General features: G+C 36.1%; 2 protein-coding genes across 26 annotated transcripts in view; one reads left to right on the top strand and one right to left on the bottom strand.

Annotated features, from left to right (window-relative positions):
- Positions 1-155: 155 nt before the first annotated feature.
- Positions 156-8,980, top strand: LOC132798980 (intersectin-2). 4 transcript variants are annotated; one of them, XM_060811057.1, is made up of 12 exons: positions 157-253; positions 556-1,200; positions 1,374-1,775; positions 1,831-2,261; positions 2,320-2,593; positions 2,654-2,801; positions 2,854-3,120; positions 3,191-4,144; positions 4,316-4,558; positions 4,666-4,939; positions 5,012-5,185; positions 8,652-8,980. In XM_060811057.1, the coding sequence occupies exons 2-12, from the start codon at positions 1,037-1,039 to the stop codon at positions 8,963-8,965; spliced, it is 3,645 nt and encodes a 1,214-aa protein (XP_060667040.1). In that variant the 5' UTR covers positions 157-253; positions 556-1,036; the 3' UTR covers positions 8,966-8,980. The 4 variants fall into 4 exon arrangements, with proteins under 4 accessions (XP_060667041.1, XP_060667040.1, XP_060667043.1 ...); XM_060811060.1 differs by lacking the exon at positions 8,652-8,980 and adding an exon at positions 5,786-8,507 and having other exon boundaries at positions 158-253; XM_060811058.1 differs by lacking the exon at positions 4,316-4,558 and having other exon boundaries at positions 156-253.
- Positions 8,981-8,999: 19 nt separating this feature from the next.
- The window catches only part of LOC132798977 (sodium/hydrogen exchanger 3), a 33,953-nt gene continuing 20,232 nt past the window's right edge, over positions 9,000-22,720 (bottom strand). For 3 of the 22 annotated variants that reach the window (XM_060811033.1, XM_060811034.1, XM_060811035.1), the window contains exons 12-21: positions 22,319-22,457; positions 20,223-20,279; positions 19,986-20,072; positions 19,747-19,921; positions 18,957-19,049; positions 17,915-18,127; positions 15,839-16,051; positions 14,898-15,225; positions 13,452-13,814; positions 9,000-11,502 (exon numbers count right to left, since the gene is read on the bottom strand). In XM_060811033.1, coding sequence (XP_060667016.1) covers positions 10,983-11,502; positions 13,452-13,814; positions 14,898-15,225; positions 15,839-16,051; positions 17,915-18,127; positions 18,957-19,049; positions 19,747-19,921; positions 19,986-20,072; positions 20,223-20,279; positions 22,319-22,457 — 2,188 coding nt within the window. In that variant the 3' untranslated portion in view covers positions 9,000-10,982. Of the gene's footprint in view, positions 11,503-12,656; positions 12,800-13,451; positions 13,815-14,897; positions 15,226-15,838; positions 16,052-17,914; positions 18,128-18,956; positions 19,080-19,746; positions 19,922-19,985; positions 20,073-20,222; positions 20,280-21,693; positions 21,709-22,318; positions 22,458-22,720 lie in introns of those variants that run through there. The other 19 variants (XM_060811052.1, XM_060811053.1, XM_060811038.1 and 16 more) reach the window with 18 other exon arrangements.

A 22,720-nucleotide genomic window follows, 5' to 3' on the forward strand; every position in this document is an offset into this window, starting at 1 on the left:
GGTGAATCACAAATAATAAATAATATTAATTATAGTAAGCGAATGAATATTTCAATATAGAGAATCTTAAAATTAATTTATTAATTAATAATAAATAGTATTTCAAGAGACTGAAATTGTATATAATCAAATTCAATTTGGAGCTGAATGGTATTATGTATCGTTATCGGCGCGGTCACACTGACCTCAATTTGCAGCACGACAAAACGAAAAAAAATAACAAAACTTAGAAAATTTAGTGTTCAAATGAAAAGTAAGCACTCATCAATAGTATTGCACATTTATTGCATACACGTTACACAACTACAGCAGTTGGTAAAATACGTAATAAATCAATAATACACATACACATACACCAAAGAAAGTGCAATTTTTGTGGAGTAACTAAACGCCCACAAAATACGCAAAACGGCGATAAAACTGAAATAATTAAAATAATATATTTACAATGAGAACTGCTGTACTCAATAGTAATAAATGTTAAACTGACATATATAGTGGAGATGATATATTTGCTAACCAAAAAAAATATAAATTTGCAATTGCATTTTATAGGTAAACCATAAAAATCCATTGTGAAAAATTGTGGGGTGGTGGGAGTAAAACGGATACTCAATAGTAAAAGAGAGAGAGAGAGAGAGAGCGAGCGAGCGCCTCGTAAGCCAGTGTGTAGCGTGAGCGAGTGTGTGTGTGTGCAGTGAGTGAGTGAGTGAGTGGAGCAGCGTGACATGTATTTGATGTGTACTCAGCAGCGGCCGAAGAGAGCGCATTAAAGCAAGAACAAAACCACACACACACACGCAGGCACAGAAGCAAAGATTGTTGTGGGGGGAGTTAGAGAGAGAGAGAGAGTCGACGTCGTTTCGGTTACGAGAAATACACACACTCTTTCGCCAGTGTAGGCAAATGCGTATAGAATAGACACATACACATACAGAGACACAGACATACCAACAGACACGAGCGAGCGAAAAAGGAAAAAAGAAAGAAACCCAATCACTTCACTCGAAATAAAGCAGGCTAAGCAGAAAGCAACATGAATCCAGCGGTTGATGCGTGGGCGGTCACCCCGCGAGAGAAGTTAAAGTATCAGGAGCAGTTTAAGGCGCTGCAACCACAGGGCGGCTTTGTGACCGGTGCCCAAGCGAAAGGATTCTTCCTGCAGTCGCAGCTGCCGCCATTGATCTTGGGTCAAATCTGGTAAGTCTATAAATGAGTCACTTATTTCCCATGCATACATATTTGTTGTTGCTGATATTTGAGGCGTCAACCGATAAGACAAATATGTGTAGTATATATGAATGTGTTGTTGACATTGTTTTGTTTGGCTGCATTTGTGATTTCACTCAACCACCATCTCCTATCTTTCATAGGGCTTTGGCTGATACGGATTCCGATGGCAAAATGAACATTAATGAGTTCAGCATCGCCTGCAAACTCATTAATTTAAAACTGCGCGGCATGGACGTGCCCAAGTTGCTGCCGCCCTCGCTGCTGGCTTCGCTGGCGGATGCTGCACCTGCTGTTGTTGGCCAAACGCCCACAATGACTCCACGAGGCTCGACCAGTTCCATGAGTCCCATTGATCCGCTCAAGAGCATGTCTGCTGTGCCTGCTGCAACTGCTGTTGTGGCGCCTCCAGTTGTCGCGGCTCCGCCAGTTGTTGCGCCTGTAGATGCGGCTGCGGTGCCCGCTGCGATCATCTCGCCACCGCCCAGCAACCCACCCAGTCGCCACATGTCCATTTCTGAGCGTGCGCCCTCCATTGAGTCACCGTAAGTTATTGAATATGAACACATTACTCTAAGCTTAATCCATTTTCATTTATAGGCAAGCGGAGTGGGCTGTGCAGGCGGCACAGAAACGCAAATACACGCAGGTATTCAATGCCAATGATCGCACACGTTCCGGCTACTTGACAGGCGCCCAGGCACGCAGCGTGTTGGTGCAGAGCAAGCTGCCGCAAGTGACGCTTGCGCAGATTTGGACGCTGGCCGATGTCGATGGCGATGGGCGGCTCAGCTGTGACGAGTTCATTTTGGCCATGTTTTTGTGCGAGAAAGCCATGACTGGTGAGAAGATACCGGTTACGCTGCCCTTGGATTGGGTGCCGCCCAGTCTGCGTAAAATTAAGTCGCGTCCTGGTTCCGTGTCCGGTGTGAGCTCTCGGCCCGGTTCACAGCCAGCCTCGCGTCATACTTCGGTGTCTTCGCAGGGCGGCGCCATGGCGGATGCTGATCCAGCAGCAGGATTGCCGCAAAGTAGGTTAAACTTCAATTATTTAAGTTGACTGTCTCTTTAATGTATTGCTTTTATTAGCATCCTTTGAGGACAAGCGCAAGGAGAATTATGAAAAGGGCAAGGTGGAGCTGGATCGCAGGCGTAAATTGATGGAGGATCAGCAGCGCAAGGAGCGTGAAGAACGTGAGCGCAAGGAGCGCGAAGAAGCCGACAAACGTGAGAAGGCGCGTCTTGAAGCAGAGCGCAAGCAGCAAGAGGAATTGGAGCGTCAGTTGCAGCGACAGCGTGAAATCGAACAGGAGAAGGAAGAGCAACGTAAGCGCGAGTTGGAGGCCAAAGAGGCAGCTAGAAAGTGAGCAACGAACATTTTTTAAAAAGAGCTACAGAATTGATTATATGATTATCTCAATAGGGAGCTGGAGAAGCAGCGCCAGCAGGAATGGGAGCAGGCACGCATTGCCGAAATGAACGCACAGAAGCAGCGGGAACAGGAGCGTGTTCTCAAGCAGAAGGCACACAATACGCAGCTCAATGTGGAGCTTAGCACGCTCAACGAAAAGGTGAGCAGAGAATGCAGTCAAAGTCAAGATTGGTGATTAATTCTGTTTGCAGATTAAGGATCTGTCGCAGAAGATTTGCGATACACGCGCTGGCGTCACCAATGTCAAGTCCGTGATTGATGGCATGCGCACACAGCGCGACACTTCTATGAGCGAAATGGGACAGCTAAAAGCGCGCATCAAGGAGCAGAACGCCAAGTTGTTGCAGCTGACTCAGGAGCGCGCTAAATGGGATGCCAAGAGCAAAGCCAGCGGTGGCGCCGTGGCCGGAGATGCTGCACAGCAGGAGCAGCTCAATGCAGCGTTTGCACACAAACAAGTGAGACTCTAAAAAGACACTTTAATTAGTTGATAAACTTATTACTGAAATTGTCATATCACTCTGTTAGCTGCTTATTAAGCAAATCAAGGATAAGGTGGAGAACATCAAGCAGGAAATTGAGTCCAAGAAGGAGGATCTCAACTCGAACGATGTCACTATGCAGGAGTTAAAGGCCGAACTCTCGGCGCTAATCACCAAATGCGAACAGCTTTACAAGGAGTACGATGTGGAGCGGACTTCAGTGCTGGAATTGAAATATAATCGCAAGAATGAAACGTCTACAATTAGCTCAACATCCGCCTGGGATACGGGCAGCGCTTGGGGCACATCCAGCGAACCAGCTGCTGTTGATGCCTATGGCAGCTATGGACTTAGTAATGACACAGCTGCTGCAACTGCTGCGGCTGCTGTGACGGCACCTGCTGTTGATCTCAGTGGACCGGCACCTGAAGGCTTTGTCAAATACCGTGCCGTCTACGAGTTCAATGCACGCAACACAGAGGAGATTACATTTGTGCCGGGCGATATAATTCTGGTGCCATTGGAGCAAAACGCTGAACCTGGTTGGTTGGCGGGCGAGATTAACGGCCACACAGGTTGGTTCCCCGAGTCTTACGTCGAGAAGATTGAGGATGATCCAACAACTTCGACACCGGCTGCTGTTGAGCCAGCTGCCGTTGCCACGACAGCTGCAGATAACTACAATGACACTAACGCCTTGTCGGCGACAGCGTTGGATTTGGAGGCAACTGCAGCGGCAGCGTTAACAACGGCGGCAGCGACAGGCGATGTCGAATATTATATAGCCGCATATCCTTATGAATCAGCTGAAGACGGTGACTTAAGCTTTAGTGCTGGAGAAATGGTGATGGTCATCAAAAAAGAGGGCGAGTGGTGGACGGGCACCATTGGCAATCGCACCGGCATGTTTCCCTCGAACTATGTGCAAAAGGCCGATGTGGGCACGGCCACAACAACAGCAACTGCTGCTCTTGCAAACGATGAGGAGGTCACCGAACAGGTAAGCATTTAGCATTTCATTAGATGTAGCTGTTAGATTAGCCATGTGATGTGGTTAACGATCATATGCATCATCTACTAATCCAAAATGCTTTTCATGTGCTAAAAAACTAAAAAACCAAATCAATCCTACATCCATAACTACACACACACACATCATGCTGCTGACCAGGAGGCTACACACAATGGCAGCTCGGCGTTTGCCGCTGAACCTGAGGCACAACCGCAGACGCCACAAACGCATCAGGCACAGACGCCAACGCAACAGCCACAGGCCGCGGAGGCGTTGGAGGAGTCGCACACTAACGAAGATCTTGACACTGAGGTCTCGCAGATAAACACGCAGTCCAAGTCACAGAACGAACCGGCCGAGAGCTACAGCCGACCCATGTCACGCACTTCTTCCATGACACCCGTAAATAGTTGTTTTATACCCTTATATAACAAACACTTTGCTGTTTAATCGATGTTAACTAATCAACATTATATATACTTATTTCACTCTCTTACGCACTTTTGCAGGGCATGCGCGCCAAACGTTCGGAGATTGCACAAGTTATTGCTCCATATGAGGCCACCAGCAGCGAGCAATTGTCGCTGACACGCGGCCAATTGATTATGATACGCAAAAAGACCGATTCCGGCTGGTGGGAAGGTGAACTTCAGGCCAAGGGCAGACGTCGTCAGATTGGTTGGTTCCCGGCCACCTATGTGAAGGTGTTGCAGGGTGGACGCAACAGCGGACGCAATACTCCCGTCTCCGGCAGTCGCATTGAAATGACCGAGCAGATTTTGGGTAAGTTATCAACAAGCTGTACACGGTATTTGTAATTTGTACTAAGTTATATGTTTTTTTTTTTAATTGCAGATAAAGTGATTGCTCTATATCCGTACAAAGCACAAAATGATGATGAGCTCTCGTTCGATAAGGACGATATTATTAGCGTCCTGGGCCGCGATGAGCCGGAATGGTGGCGCGGCGAACTGAATGGCCTCTCAGGGCTGTTTCCCAGCAACTATGTGGGTCCGTTTGTCACGTCCGGTAAGACAGCGAAACAGAACGGCACAAAAGCACAGTGAATCTCTCTCTGCCCACTTCCAACTCCCTTTATAAACACAACCATGACGATGCTTTAAAAGTAGTTTTTTACAACTCGCTCTCTCTCTCTCGCCCCACAAAGAACTACATACATTCCAATTAAGATTATTTGTATTTCGTTTTGTTTATTTTGTTTCGCCTTTCGAATAAGTAATGCCAATTTATTCTCGCCGTCATACAAATGTTTAGTTGTAAATTTGTTGCAATATCTACCCTCAAATTCTTGTGCATCTATTGTTAATTTGTTATTATTTAGTTGTTTAGCAATTTAATTAATGTGTAAGTTAAAAGGCCCTTCCAAGCACTGTGTATCCTTTGTTAGCCAATCTCTAGTTTTAATTTATAATTGATCAATTGATTTTGATTTTGCATTTGAATGCATATTTTGTAGTCCATTGATTTTGTATTTATTTTGTGTATTTTTTGTACTACTGCTGCTATTATTTATACAATATATTATACATGTTTATTCTGTACATAAACAAAACAAACAATAATGACTAATTCATTGATATTTTAATCCCCAACATTTGCTGCTCACAGGAAACGTATAACGAGCCAGTGGTTTTGGTCTCTAAACGATAACAACATCAACAATAATAACTACAACAAAAACCACAACCACAACAAAAGAAAAGCAACAAATAGACTTGATAAGAGTCGAATAAATTATTAAGTTCAACCGCATTACATGAAATTATCTAATTGTAGTCGAAATTTAGCGACAGATTCGTCTTATTTTTGAATTGAGCTAGCTTGAGCAGAGCGAGAAGATTAATTCTGAACTGACACCAAGCGCTTGATAATTATTATAATGCCCATTCAGCATTTATTTGACAACATTCCCATTCATTCATTTGACTTGATTTGATATTGCCGTAAATAATGAGAGCTCAGATATTTAACTTGTTCACTCATATAGAATCAAATGTGCGACTTTAAAATCTCATAAATGTAATCAATCAAATTACCATTTAAAATACAAAATGCAAATCGAAATCGAAAATCAAGTTACATATTTCAAAAAATAAAGGAAAGTATATACAATTAGATAATATGCATAATACATATACTAATTATATCAAAGGATAATTACATTTCTGTTCTACTATTAGATGTGTGTTTCAAGCCAATACCAAAAACCTAATTACATACATACTCATAAAACTTACATACATAATATATATATATTTAAAGTGTTTTTCCCCCCAAAATACCTAAACGAATAATACATATACTAAAGAAAAAAATATATATATAATGATGGTTTTCCGTGTTTTCCACAACAATATGCGTACGTATTTGTATATATACTATAAATATATATATTATATATCTATCGCGATATTAATTGTTAACTAAATACTAAGCATGATGACCATTCACTAATCTTTAACCTGTATCGCATATTGAATATCGGACAGAAGTTCGACATTACACATAGAACAACAGTATTGGTAATAATAAAGGGAAATAGCACAGATCTGTTCCGGATTCCGCTTTCGCATCAATTTCATCTACTCAAGCGAAGGACTAGCTCTTAGTCCTCTTGACTTTGGTACTTAGGTTCTCGACGGTCCTAAAGGTGTGCAGAGTTTCTGCTCTAATTGATTTGATCACTGAATCCGATCCAGGTCTGTAATATATGTTAGCACTTTATATTGTTTAACTACTGTTACTTTTTTTAGTTAATATTTATGTAATTTTTTTTTAATTGTGGTCTACTTTAAGCGCTTATATCAACTGCCATAATTGTATTAGTTTGTATTATTATTATAATCTGAATGTTGGAAATTGGTTGCAAAAGATGTACTATATAAAACAGGGAGATATTGTATAAAATCTGCGTAGATCGATTATCACTAATGCTATTCCAAAATGCAATCTAGCTACAAACACAAAGACATATTATCATAATTACATATGTACTCATGTTATGTTCTGTTATGCTGTGCGTCAGTTCAATGCTAGTTACAGTTATAGTCTATCTTAAATTGTACTCCTAATGATACATACATATATCTCTTACTATATATACTATATATATACATTTATATATATAAAACCCACTCTCAATTGCCTTTCGAAATGATAACCAGTACATAACACGATGGGACTTACTTGTAACTTGTTATTGCATACAACAACTATACATATACATATATATATCTGCATCTATAGCGCGAATCGGAACTGTTCTTCCTTCCATTTTCACACTAAAAGTATGCAACATTCGTTGCGAAAGTGAAAGTGAGAACAGTTTCGTGTATCCTTGGAAAAGTATAGCGAAAATCGAATTATCTGACTCGCTCGGTATGCACTTGAAACCATATATATATTTACGTAGCTAATGTTGGGTTGATTATGAATTTAAATAAATACAACAACAAATTAATAACATAAAAAAAGCTCTATATACAATGATATATTAAGTAAATACTGCAAAATTTCTTTAGCAAAATGTTAAATAGAGTAAAAAAAAAACGTAATTTCTGTTTATCATATGTATGGATGAGATGCACACTTCTTATAGAGCCTACTACTACACCCATATACATACACACCACACAAACACAAATAAACATAACGACGACTGTTTCGAATTTCATTTGCGTAACAATTTTTACAAAAACTGCATCGAATTGGAAATAATTTTTTTCTACTCAAAATTTAATGCTGAAAAGATCACTAAAATATGCAGTGAAATTGTAGCGTTAGTGAAATTGGGAACATCCATCATAATGCTCATAATAAGCGTATTTGTTTTTTAATCGTTAAAGAGTTCATGAATTTATCTAAGCAGTAAAGCGTATATTATTAATCTACAAATTTGAATAAAGCATAAATAAAATAGCTAAAATTTACGTAAGCATTAGCTAGCACCAACACTCACACTTCCACACATACACACACATCCACACACACGCATACAATATACAGATACACTTTAAATACGAAATGGTGACCATCGATATACATAACTACCTACATCAATACATACCAGATATACATACAACGTACATATACATATATATACAGTATTTAGAATGTGAAATGTGTGTATGTTTCATATTAACACATACGCATATAAATGCATACTTATATATATACATATATATAGACAGAGTTCTTCAAGAAATACTAAACAAAAAAATCCCAAAAAAAAAACAAAACGATTAAAACAATTATAATATATCAGTTTCAAAAAGAATAAGAAATTACAAAAAAAAAAAACAACACAAAAACAAATATTTGGTGAAATAAATGTATAAACGGAATTTCAAACAAAACGAAAATGCTTGAGAATTATGTCTATGATTATGCAGTGGCGGAAGAATGCCGAATCTTTCGCATTTATTTTGATTTTTGCTTTTCTCCAGCGAGTTCTATTAATTTTGTACTTACGCAGAGATCACATCCAGATCGTTACCCACCGTGTGTTCAGGTGCAACATCGTTGAATCCAAGCGGCAGAAGCTCCTTGCTGCGACTGTTCAGAGAAGAGGACCAGAGATTACATGGCACCATTCAAGCGGTGCATATCTCCAAGCGCAACAATGGTCAGCTCTTGGGCTGTGCCTATTTCCGGTTCGAGTGCACAGAGAACATGGCCAGAGCCATGTTGCAAGATAGCGATAATCCCGTCGTCGGTTGTGATGTCACTGTGAATTGGCAGTTGGCCAAAAGAAAGAAATGCAGCCCTTGGCTTCGATGGTGGTGTTGATGGCCCAGTGAAAAAATATTGAATTTGTTAATTATTTGATTTTCGTTTGCATTTATTTTTAGTAAAATTCACTTATACAATATTTAAAATCAGTTTAACAGTTTACAATTTTTATTTTTTCGGGTGTGTTTTTCTTTTTGCTAATTAATTTTGGTGAATTTTCGCAATTAGTTTTTATCGGTATCAATTGTTAAGGTTTTTAGTTAATCGTATTTATTTAAATATGCACAACTTAAGGCCTACAGTATGAAATTAGCAAACGTTCTGCTGTATTTTTTTCAATTTTAAGTTTTCTTTTATTTAGTTATGCTCTCAAGCAAATTTAATGAGCTGTCGTTTTTCATATAAAGTTCTTATGTCAACAATTTTCTTTTTAGTTTCTCCAATTTCACAGATAGTGCTAAATTTTATATAGAAAACGCGCTCAATTAATAACACAGCTCTGATTATTTTCATTTACTATTTTTATTTTTATTTTTTTTGCAAGTTTTTCGCAATTTATGTTTTTGTTATTGTTTTTGTTTTATTGGTTTAGTGTGAAATGACAATTAACAAGAAATTCCACGATGAAATTTCCTGAGGCTGCTTATTGTCTTTCTGTTAAATAAATTTAATAAGACTTGTTTATTAGTAAACTCGAAAATAAAACAGCTTTCTTGAATAGGTAGCGCTTTTTAGCTGCTTCACAACTGAATGATCGCATTTGGACAAAGTTAAGGTGCATACTATACTTGTAATTATATAGAAGGCAATTTCTTGGATAACCTACACACGAATCGAGATACCTAATTGTTACAAATAATTCAATAAATATTTGACATTTTGTATTTATTGGTACTAAGCACATTCAAAGGTAAAATCAAGTTAGGAGGGCGATTTTCTTCTTTCTTTCTTCTTTTGCTAGCAATAATTGGGTGGCAAATTTTGCAGCCCTGGTTTTGTTTGTTTGTGTGAGTGTGTGTGTATGTGTATGTGTGGTTTATTTGCTATATTTGACTACATATTGAACATGCTTATATATATCATTGGGATAGTCAAAATTCACGCTTACTCTGTATCTATACAATATTTGCGCTTGAGATTTGTCAAGGACTCTTCTATTCTTCGTCTGTCATTCTCAACTTGTGTGGTCTCATCGCACTTTACTATCGCTTTACTATCGTAAATGTTTACAAAAATAATTTATAAATTACATAACTCTTGCTAAATACGTTTTAGCTATGCACTGTAAGTACTATTAGTTGGCTTATTTTAAGGTATTAGTTAGTTATACTTCTCTCTGCGCGACTTTTGCGGCCTTTTAACTAGTTTCAGTTTACTTTTTACACTGTCCGAATGTAATTTATTAGTTGTGTTGGATTTATGTTTAATTGAAGTACGACTAAAATTGAACTAAACGCGCCTAAGTACCGTTAGCAACACAGTAATAAATATTATATTACATATATATACTTTTTATCGATTACATTAATAAATTTGTCTAAACTAAAAAAAACGAACCACACAGACAATCAACTTAATCTGAACTTTGGCTATCTTTTGTTAATTATTACACAGTTTCATGTGTTAGTTTTGTTTTTCTGGAACACATTAGCATTAACTATTAAAATGTACAATAAATATATTAGTTAACAATTGCCAGCAGCAAGTAGGAAACAAAAGCTGGAAGTTACTTTTCATCGAAAGTTGAAAGCGACAATGAAGTTAAAAGAGAAATCTTAATGTAGGAAAGCAGAAGAGGAAACGGAAACGGAAACGTTTTTAAAGATTATTAATCGTACTAGTACTTCTTGTTCTTAATATATACAATTTGTTATTGGTATTACTTGTAAAGCTTTTTGTTTTAAACCATTTTGAAAACATTTTCGTTTTTGTTTTCTGCAGCTTTTTTTTTCGCACTAGATCGAACTAGTTATATGTATAAGTATGTATGTCCTCCTAATCGTTGCCGATCTCAGTAAAACATTTCATATTGAAAGCCGTAACCATCCCTGGCACCTTCCTCGCTGTTCGACACTCAAATGATGCTCTCGTCATTGTTACGGGTCAGGCGAATACTTGTCGTCGTCGTGGTTCCTCCTCCTCCTCCTCCTCCTCCGCCAGCTGCTCCCCCGCGTCGGGTCAGATCTTGAGGCGTCGTAAACGTGGTGACCACAATGTTCTCATCATCGTACAAATCAAAGTCTTCGCCTTCATCGTCATCATCATCCTCGTCTTCCGACTCACTCTCCGTATCCTCGTAGTCCAGCAGCGCCGTTGTCACCTGATTCTTGCACCCGGGCACGCCCACCGTCGCACCGCCCACGGCGCCAGCGTTCATATGCCGGATCTGGGCACGCGGCGTCGACGTTAGACGTGGCAGCAAGGGCTCTCGTCCGCTGTGCATTTGCCTCTCGCTCTTTGACGCGGCAACGCCGCCGACTCCGACGCCGGCGGTGGTGGCCAACGGAACTCCTTCCCAATCATCGCCATCGGCTGGCTCGCATAGCGACTTAGAGTGTCCGTGCTGGTAGCTCGATTCCTCGGGTATTGTGTCACTGTGAGTGTTTTGTTGTGTGGTTGGTTGGTTGGTTGGTTGGTTGGATTGGTGGGGCAATGGAGTTGAAGAGAAGGCGTAGAAAGTTAATGTCAAATTGTGCGATCAATTTTGATAAATGCAGCGAACTATGAGATTATGAGTTGGACTACAGCTAGTTTACTGAGGCCTCTAACGAAGGAACTAACAGATCCTTACTTAATATCAAATTACATGTTACAAAAAAAAAAAAACGAAATATTGATTATATTTTGATATTCTTTTAAGTATTACCCACTACAGAATGGTAAAAACAACAAATATATAAAAAGTTCTTTAGAAGAGCGGAATAAAATTGAAAATAGCTTAAGATATTAATTTACTAGTCTAGTAAGTAGAAAATTAAAGAACACAATAATATTCAAAGTTAGTGCTGTATTAATTATTAGCTTAAGCAGAAAAAGTAAAAGTCGGCATATAACAGAAACGTAGCACGTATAACACTTATAATAGAAAGGAAAAAGTACGACAAAAGCGGTTTTATATGACAGCTAATTGAAGATATCATTTTGTTCGGTATCCCTGTAATATCAAAAGGATTTCACATATTAAAGGAAAGGTAAGAGTCTGCATATAGAATATAGGCGTTGTATAACAGAAGCGTAGCACATATGAATAACACTTAGAGTAGAAAGAGTACGATAAAAGCAGTTTTGTATGACAACTATTTATAGAGTTCATATTGTTCGATATCCCTGTAATATTCTAAAGTAAAATAAAATGCTGTTGCTATTTTTTGTTTATAGAAATATTAAGAATTGATTTCTTTCTCTGTGGTTATTAAGTTGAATTATACAATTTAAATGGAAAATTCCATATCATTTATCCATTCAATAAATTCGCTTGTTAATCAGGAAGGTTAAAGTTGTTATAGATAGTATTGTCAAGTAGGAAGCCACTAATTGATAAATTGCCAAGAATTGTTTTGAGTGTGTCAAGTCTAATTATGCACAACTTTATGATGATTTACAATTCTGCTCACATAAATAGGTAAAGCCTTGGAATATTATAGGTAAGTATTAGGAGGTTAGCACAGTTTGAAAACTGCCTAGTATTAAGAGAAAGCAAAATAAAATACTTACACATACTTGTACATTTATATATATATAAAGTAATATTCTAAAAGCCAACAATAAACAAATATGGAAATTGTCTAGGCAATTTGTACAGATCTATTATTGCATATGGCTTATGTGGTATAATAATTTGTGTATTATTAGTGAGAGGCTGTGGACGCTACGGAATCAAGTGAAACGTTGCTAAAAATATAATAATTCAAAATAAAATATTACCCATCAAAGCCTTGAAGCAAATAATAATATAGAAGTAATTTGCGTAAATAGTTTAGGATAAAAAAGACAAGGCAAATACGGGAATAAAACACATATTAAAAAAAAGTTAGTTTAGTTGGATTCAGAGATTCATTAAGGTGTGTTTAGTTCCTAGCCTAAGTACAGAATATATAATACGTAATATAGTATTGATATGAATGTGAGTTGAGATGAAGAAATTGCCAATTGCCAGAGAACTTCTCTAATAGTAGATACTCGTATTTTGCACGTTGAAGAGACACAAATGTATTGACCAATTCAACTGAGATGATGACTAGCTAATTAGATTATATATATTAGTATGCTAATTTTAAATCTACACTGAGTCTGATACGGAAACTGAGACAGAGACTACAAATGATATGCTTTGACTGGTCTTTTGGATTTCAAGATTTATATACAAATTGTACTGTTTGCATTGTAACGATATTTGAAATTTGTAATAATCTTTTGGGTTTTTCATCTTGGTTTTTTGTTTTTCATATTGGTTTTTTAGTTGAAATTCGACATTGGCCGGCTTTAGTTGCTTGTTTAGTTTTGAGCCCTTGTATAGCGAGTATTACTTGGACACTCGGATTACTTTGAATAGTATGTAGCTCCGCTACTCTCCGATGTTGGGGAGCTGTAGTTCGTTGTTGATGAGTTGCTCGGGGAATTGTTACTCGATGTCGTAATTTCTGCTATTGTTGTTGGAGTTGTTGTTGAATTGCTTGTCGAAGTTATTGTTGTTGGAGTTGTTGTTGTTGTTGTTGGAGTTATGCTTAATTTATTTGCAGTTGAATTGGTATTGTTGGTAGTGCTTGTTCTTGTTGTTGCTGATGTTGTTGTTGTTGTTATTCTGGCTGTTGTGGTTGCTGTTGTTGTTGGTGTGTTCTCTAGCAAATTATTAGCTCCTGGACTACAGAGCAAAATTCTACTGGGCCTGCGTCCAGTTACAATAAGTCTGCAAAGTTTAACCAGCACAGCAGTAAGACGAAGTCAAGAGATCGGGGCATTTTTGGGATCGAATTTGGATTGAGAAACACACAACAGATAATAAACGGTTAAAATACGTTTAAGAAAAGTTTCCCAAAAATATCCAACAAATACACAATATAAATGCGAAAAGGATCTATCATTTATCAGCTCAGGCGTGACGGTGTGAGGATATTTAAAGCAATAGATCAGCAAACGGTAATTGGCAAAAATAATTAGATATAATGAACCAATTTTAATAAAAAGAATATATATTATTATTTTAGTTTTATGTACAGATCTTTAGCGAATCATTTTCACTTTTCTTCATGCCATATGGTAGAAAAATTTGTTATTGTTCAAAGCAAATATTTTATTTAGAAATAAATGAATAAAATTTCGGATGATTATTTACCCATGCAGTTTGTTTAATACAAACACTTTATATTGGAAATTTTTATAAAAGTGTAAAGCCTATTGTAATTAAATAGTTTAGTCAAATTTATCGACTAAACTAAAGAATAGAAGTTCAATGTAGGTAATTAATAGACAATAATCGGAATTTGTAAAAATATTAATAAATTACAAAATATATATTTTCTGAAGACATTTCAAAGTACGGTCTTGTTTAATGAATTTCCTCACAGAAAAAGTATAATGAAATTATGCTACAATGCTTGTAAATGAAATAAATGGCCTGGCTTGGAAGGGTAAATATTTGAATATTATAGAGCCAGAAGAGGTATTAGACTTATTTAAACCGAATATTAAATTAGAAGTTATTAATATATTCCCATCTATTCAGCTGAAAATTGTTGACAGTTTCTATAAAACATTAGTTATGTATAAATGAAAATGCAAATTGTAAGAAGCTAACCTATTTAAACAAATAAAACTAGCTCTAAAAAAAGGAGGCATACTAAATCTACGAGTAACTGAAGAGTACAGACATGCAACATATAGCAATACACACTTTAGTTCACTTACACACAGTTGTGTATGAGTGTGGCAACAACAAACAGAGAGCAGTGTGTGGCAAGAGTGGCATGTGCCGCAGTGGTGTTCAACTTACCCGCTCAGCTCCAGCATGGAGCCGCGTCGCACATTGCGTCGATGGCTGGCGGTGACCGGAAACGGTCCAGTGTGGCCATCGGGACCAACTAGATGGCTGCCCAAGGTGCCCGATGAGATGGACTGCGATCGATTGTCGAGTCGCGGATTGTGCATCATGGACGTTGATGGCGCCGTGCTGCCGCCAGCATTGTTGATCATCGTCGCCGTCGTTGACGAGGGCTCCAAATTGGGATCCACGCTGCCCAGACTGCCAGCTTTGGAGCTGGAACTTTCACGTCGAAACAGACCTATGACGGACTTGGGCTGTTTAGGCTTGTTTATACCACCTGAGTTGAATTTGGTTGTTGTTGTTGTTGATGTTTTTGTTGGTTGCAAGCACAGGACAGCGCAATGTACATGGTGTGTGTTTGTGTATATTTAATTTGGTTGTGGTTGTATTTCGTTTTGGTTTTTTGTGGTTGTGGGGCAACAGTTACCAAAGTATAAACAATGCGGCAAAGAGAAGAAAAAAACAAAGTAGAGGAAAATTACGGAAAGAACAGAAACGTAAGAAAGAACACAGAAAATTACTACACAGGTGTCGTACAATTATTTTTCGAATATTTCATTAAATTTCAGTAAAAATTTTGCGCCATTTTTAATAATGGTTTTGTCTCAATTTTTTTTGGGTGCACTTAAATAACACAAGAGAAAATCAAGTGGATATATACTAATTTGTTTGCTTTAGATTATCTCAAATATTTCCTGATATTTACACAAATTCAGGTAATTTCAGTTATCGGCCAATTTACAAAAATCAAATAGCAGATAGTTTTTGGAAACCGAAACGGAAATGGAAACGGAACGGTAACTGTACATTCCAGTGTTGTAAACTGCCATTTTTTGGCAAACCAGTCGCCCACCCAAAGACCTATCAATTACAATTAACTTGAACTTTACCTAGAAATGTGGCGCTTGGCGAATTGTAGGCCAAATACTCCTTGTTCGAGGCCCAGGCGGGAAATTCATTCTGCTGCACGGCATCGGTGCATTCGTCACCCTGTCGCTTCCATGGTAGCTGTGATTCGGTGGCTGTGGGCGTGGCCACACGCCTCTCGCCATCCGAGTCACGCGACAGATTGCGATCCTCTTCGGGTATGGGATGCTCCGCCACTGAACGAGAGATTAGGTGAAGGGAATTGTAATAAAAAAGGTAATTTTTTTTTTAAATTATCATTTTGGCATGCAGCGAGAGGTTCGTCTTAAGCTCAATTTCTGAGGTAACTACAGTAAATCGATAGAGAGAGAGACAGAGGGAGAGAAAAGAAAAATACACACAAACGAGAGAACAAGAACAAAATGCGTTCAACTAAAAGTCAACTAAAAGGCTGACATAAAGAAAATTGTTTGTAATGCAAACAGAATCGAATCAAAGTGGGCGAAACCAGGGCTGCAAGGGTGGCAAGGACTAACGCGTCGTGCAGCCAACTTAATGAGGACAATGGCTGCACCAGCTGCCAGCCCTCATCGCTTCGTAGCCCTGGTATGCGCACCATTCTATTAATCGCAAGTGTTCCCGAACACTGAGCTACAAGTTAATTATTTAAATAATATAATTCAACAAACGTTAATTTTTATTTAACTGAAAATGAATAAATAATTATTACAATAGAAGCTTATTCTATTTAATACATAATTTGTAAATGCTTAGTTTTCATTAAAATGCAAACGAGAATAATTTTCAATTTGGAGCTCAAAGAACACATGCGACATTTGATTCGATTCGATTGGTTTTTTCATCCCTGGTTACACTAATAACAAATTTTGATTGATTTTGCTGTATTGGAATGCCAATGGAATGCCCGATTTTCAACTTAGGAGGTAGTAAATTAGATGCGACTTTTAACTTAACGGGGAGGAGGGGGGGCGATAACAAATAACTTTGTCATGCACAAAAATGCCATGCTGCTTTTGCTGTTTGTTTGGTTTTTGTTTCGTTCACTTTTCAATCATTTCTTGTTGTGACTTTTTCAATTGATTATGGAAGCTACATGTACTTAAACAAGGCACAATTGCCTTTGGTATTTATATGGAACTATGAGCTCTGCAAATGATTTTTGCCTCTAACAAGCAATTTTCAGTGATTGTGTGTGTTTTAACAATCGGTCAATCAATCAATCAATCAAGCTTGACAGTTATATCGATGACAACTATTTATATGAGATAAATCTAAGTTACATTGAGAATTATTACAACTTTAGGTAAGTACTATATTGTGTCTACGCATGTATGGATTTGTATGTATGTTTACTTTTTTTTCGTGTTTTGTACAAGTACAAGTTAAATAAAAAGCAATAAACAAAAATAGTAAGGAACTTAGGTAACGGCTTTAAAATGCTTGGCGTATACATATGTACATAGATTGTACAATAACTTCTCTAATATTAAGGCTTTATGCATTCTGATCAAAATATACAGTTCGTGATATTGCTGTTTTCTTTTCTTCAGTGTGTGATTAATGGCAGATGAATGATTTTTACGCGAACTTGTCCTTTTTTTGTAAAGAGAATAAAGTTAAATATAAGAGAGAATAGAAGCGAGAAGCATTGAGAGAATTCACTCATGATAAATAAAGTCTTCTACTTTGATTTTGTTTTTGTTGAAGTATGTAAAGTTCAAATGTAAAATTGAGAAGCAAGAAGAGAAGCAGTTCAAGTTTTGATATATTTGCTTTCTATAAATGAATTATATTTCAAATTGCATATATTCTATAATATATTAAGTCAGAATATTCGCTTGAAATCGAATGGTAGAAATTTCCAAAGCAGTTGGACGAATGATCTACAGATGAGCTAATGAGCGTGATACGAGTTTTTCTATATTTGATGTGAGTGCATGTACAAATTTCGTATAGCCATTGTTTGCTTTAGTATTAAGTATAATTGAATTTGAATTATTATTATTATTATTAATATCGATATTATGATGATAGTATTTGTATTTGTATTTGGTTTTGTTTGTGTTGATATTGTTTACCAATGCTCTGGTAGGAACGATCCCGTCGCCAGGGCAGAATCAATTCAGCCGCTGTGGGTCCAACTGGTGGATCCGGCGAGTCAAGCTCTTGCTGAGGACCGTCCTCAAGTTTGGGCGCATAATGCTGAACGATGCGCGCCTTGGATGCATCAAAACCGGGCAGGTTTTGTATATGCGCTATCAACGAGTTATTATTGGCCCGATCCGAGTCAGCTAATTGTGGCAACAGTGTCGGGGGATCAGATCAGGATCAGTATTTTGTAATCGCGGTTAACACGCGCACACACACGATTTATATGGTATTCAAATGCAAAATTGGATAGGCATAAAACAGGGGAAAAAACAATACATATATTTATATATAGAAAATGTTGTCTTTATAGCACTTTATTAAGATACTCCTCACTTTATCGACAAAACAAAAGAGTTTAAATGTGAATTGAAAATTATAAAGAAATCATCAAAATGTCTAGCAAAGATTTCATCATTGGGGACACAAAAAATATTGTACGCAGAATTGAAGGAAATTAAAGATGTGGTAATTAAGCTTAACTAGATATTTAGCATTTCATTTAAACAAATTAACTTTGCTACTTCGACACATTTGCTAATTACTTGTTTACAAAATGTACAAAACGTCTTGAACCTTTTGCAGATTTTTGGCTGTGTATATTTCTAATATATTTCATTCACTTAAAGAGTTTACGACTCATTTAGATTTCAAAATCAAATAAAACACTTTATGGCATTTTTGTGTAGTCAATTGTTAAATACAAATCGGTTATTGCTATATAACTGCCGATTATGTATAGAGTTTAAGTAATATCTCTAGAGGATTTTATGGCGCAGCATTTAATGGTAACACAAAAAATATGTATGTATATTCATAATAAAACCATTTTTGTAAGGTTAATGTATGAATAACCCATAACCAATAAATTCAATAAATAACTATAGTATGAAAAAACCACTTAAATATATTTTTATGTATTTGTTAATATAGTAAAATTAGTAATGATATTCAGATGGTTTTTCAACTTACGTGATGATTTAGCCGTGAATGTCAGACCATCATCCCAATCGTCATTGGGTCCAATGACATTGATCTCATTTGGATTCTGTTGATTCTCGTCGGCTGTTTCATTAAGCACATCGTTAATATAGTCTTGATATTGGTTAATAACGTTGATTTAAGACACAATTATATTATATTTGTTTTGTATGAGGTAAAGGCAGGAGGCAGAGGCAAATGCAGATTTAAGTATTGTTATTTTCATTATTTTTGTTTTTTTTTTTAGTTTCAATTCGTTATGTTAAATGTGCAAATTTTTGTTGTAAGCGAATTTAATCAACCAATTCAATGGACGTCGGGGGAAAGCACATGAGAATGTAGGAAAGATAAAGAATAATTTGGGTATCAGAATTAGTAACAAATCTCAATGAATATTGTACAAATAAGTTAGTAACAAAAGAATAGAATAGAGCTCGCAAATTATTATAATTGAATAGCGAATAAAATTGAATTTAAATGTTAAATTGCGGAGCCCTAGCATGCTGTTAAAATAATTAAAACGAAATTTGTTAATGATGAAGTGCATCTTAAAAATATTTTTTGTTAAATGACTTGCAAGGGAAATGTGGAAAGAACTTAAAATAAATCGATACTCGAATTGGATGCTGGCTAAAAACAATAAAAGAAAAACTATATAATTCAATAAATAGCTAAAATTTCTACGAAATTTTTGGAATTTGCTTTGCTTTCTACTGATGCTAGTTTCAGTTAAGTTTTAGTTCATTGTAGAAATTTAATTTGCTGTTTTAGCGGCATTTACCTATGTCTAATCTACGATATTTGTTAAGTGAATTGTGAGTATGTCTTTTTCTGTAAGATTTTTTGCGTGAATGGTTTGAACTCGAATTCGTACCATTGGACAGCTGTTTTGCGGTGCCGTTCTGCTGGAAATCGGTGAAAGACACATGATTCTGCTTGACATTCTCTTTAGGTTCCTAAACCGGAAAAGAATGAATGATTAATATTTTATAATTGTATGTACGATTTTGAAGTTCTTACTTTATTGCTGGCACCACGTTTGCTTCGCTTGTGATGTTTCCGATCGTTGAACATTCGCCGGAAATTCATTTGCATTTTATAATTGACCTGAAATAAACCACATAAAATTATGTATTATTATAATGATATTTAATTTAAAGATTGTTCTTTAAAAATCCACAAAAGCACGTTGACATTTAGTTTACGTATTGGGTGCTTTCAGAGATTTGTCTGTTCTCTTGGTTGTTTCTCACTCACCTGTGTGGACAAATCTCTGTCATCTACTGCGTGTCGGCTATAACTAAGACGACGGTGCTGTAAAAATATTACGAAGCGTTCTTAAGTGATATTGTATAACACCATTTGCATAAGACTCAAGTTTCGACAAAGTACAAAGTAGTAATGATAAGTAGTAATTTATGTCGAGAACTAGCATTAACATCAATTGATTAGGTGTAAAGACGGTCTCATAACATTTATACAGCTTATAATTAGTTTGTTTTGCTATCTGAATATAATATACGAGTAATGTTTTAGAGTAGTAGAAGAATAGTAGTGTAGTGCAATTTTGGGGCCAGTTTGAGAAGGATGCCGGCTTTGAATCAGCCGAAGCACAAATACTCTTGCCAAGCCAAATTGTTGTAGACTCATTTTGGAAAGAGTATCACTTTGATAGTGTATAATTTGTAGTACAACATTAATGTTATTTTGTTTTGGTGTTGCTAATCAGTGTGTGTGTGTTTAGGTTCTTGCAAAGTATATAGACAATAAAACAATTTAAGTATGAACAGTTTAAATGTGTGAAAAAGTAAGTGTAGAACAGAGTGGAAAAAGCAGACCAAGAAAATTAGTTGTAATTTGATTTAAGAATAAAAATTGTTTTGTTGTTGAAGAGTTGCAAATGAGATTGATCGTGTGTCATCCAATTTCTAGATAAAACCTATTAACTAATAATAAAATCAGCAAAATTTCAAACTACGTCAACGACTATACTCAGGGAATAATAGTTTAGTTAATGATTTTGTTTTTAAATAATCCTATTTTATCGTTTAAAGTTTAATCTTCACATTTTTTTCTAATACTCAAATATTATATTATCGCTTCGAATGTTAATGCAAATTTAACAATGAATTTTACAGCCTAATTGAGTAATTTAAACATCTTTTTTTAATATAAAATATTTATCTAAATTCAACTAATATCTAAATGTTTATTTACGTTAATATTTATAATAATTTTCTAAATTCTTTTAAATAATTCAATTCATCTATTTAATTTAATCTAATTGGATTTTTGTGTATTTTTGATTGATGTACAATGAATGTTGAAATGTTGAAATATGCGTAATTGATTTTATTATTTAAGCAAGTAAATTTGAGAATTAGTTTATTATCATATACGAGTAGTTAAAAAACTGTTTTAGACACCAATTGGAAGTACATTAAGATATTTACTAGAAACTTTAAATTATTTATATTGATTTATTAATATATGTAACATATATTTGATAATTTTATATTTTGTTAGCGATATTATTATTATAGTTAGGCATTACATAAGAACGTATTGCAGTCATGAGTATAGACACACAAGAAACGTGTAAACATTTAATAAAAAATGTATTTTTAGTTAATTTATTTGATTTAATAAACTTGGGAAAATCAACAACAACAAATGAAAAAACAATGGTTAAATCAGATTAACAGCAAATGAACCAATTTATTCGTACCATTTGTATGGAAGCCTTTCATAACGAAATATTTTACAACATTTGTATTGCACATTTTGTTTAGTAAACATTTTTGGCAATGCACACGAAAATTTGAAGTAGAGTTTGTTTTTATTGGAACGCGATTTGCAATACGTGTCGTTGACGAGAGGTTGAAGTTGAAGTTGAAGTTCGATACAACGGGAAGAAATCAAACAAACGATTAATTACAAATATATCTATATAGATATAGTTAGTGTATACATATATAGAGAAATTCATATAGAGAAATATAGAGTTAGACAGAGAGATAGAGAAAGAAAGAACTGTGTCTCAAAACGAAATGCCCAAGAAACTAACGAACGAAATGTGAAAGCATAAATTACGTATACGACTACGAGGCGTAAAATATCTTCGGTGATATCGAGTTGAGGTGAATTATCGAAATATCGAGAAAGAGGAGAGTACTCAAAAACATTTTTGGGCTGTGTTTTGGTGAAAATGCTTTTAAAGATATAGTAGTAGTAGTTGTAGTAATAGTTGTATTTAAAACTGGTACTGCTATATTTATAAGAAAACCAAACCAAAAGTTGATTATTATGCGAAATTTGAAGAGGAACGTTACTGTCCATCGATTGATACATACCCTGCGATAAGGCTTCAGTTCTTCGGCTAACAAATGATGTATCCTGGCATCAGTCAAATCCTTTTTGGATGGATTATAGTCAAGTTCCGCCATATCCAGATTATGGGAGCAAGTATTGTCCAAATTCGTTAAGCTGGGACTAATTTGAAATTCAAGTAAAGCGATTAGAAATCAAATTCGTTTAAGGGGTAACAGTTTTGCTACTAAGAGACAAGTTAAACTTAAAAGATACAGTTAAACGAATTTCAGATACAATATATTAAAGTGTGAAAGAGCGAGCAATACACAGAGAGCAAGAGAGAGAGAAAGTAGTTAGAAAAGAGCAGTAGAGTACTGTGTTTTAATTTGTTAGCCAATTTGTCAAGTTTTCATTTGTGCTGTGTGTTTGTCATGCTAATCAAA

Source organism: Drosophila nasuta, chromosome 2L (genome assembly GCF_023558535.2).
Source record: "Drosophila nasuta strain 15112-1781.00 chromosome 2L, ASM2355853v1, whole genome shotgun sequence".
Classification (NCBI taxonomy): Eukaryota; Metazoa; Arthropoda; class Insecta; order Diptera; family Drosophilidae; genus Drosophila; species Drosophila nasuta.

Bases quoted from the DNA above. Each gene is read 5' to 3' on its own strand.
- LOC132798980 (XM_060811057.1), top strand. From the start codon at position 1,037: ATGAATCCAGCGGTTGATGCGTGGGCGGTCACCCCGCGAGAGAAGTTA. The intron at 1,201-1,373 runs GTAAGTCTATAA...TATCTTTCATAG, and splicing joins TTGATCTTGGGTCAAATCTG to GGCTTTGGCTGATACGGATT. The intron at 5,186-8,651 runs GTAAGACAGCGA...GTACTTACGCAG, and splicing joins GGGTCCGTTTGTCACGTCCG to AGATCACATCCAGATCGTTA.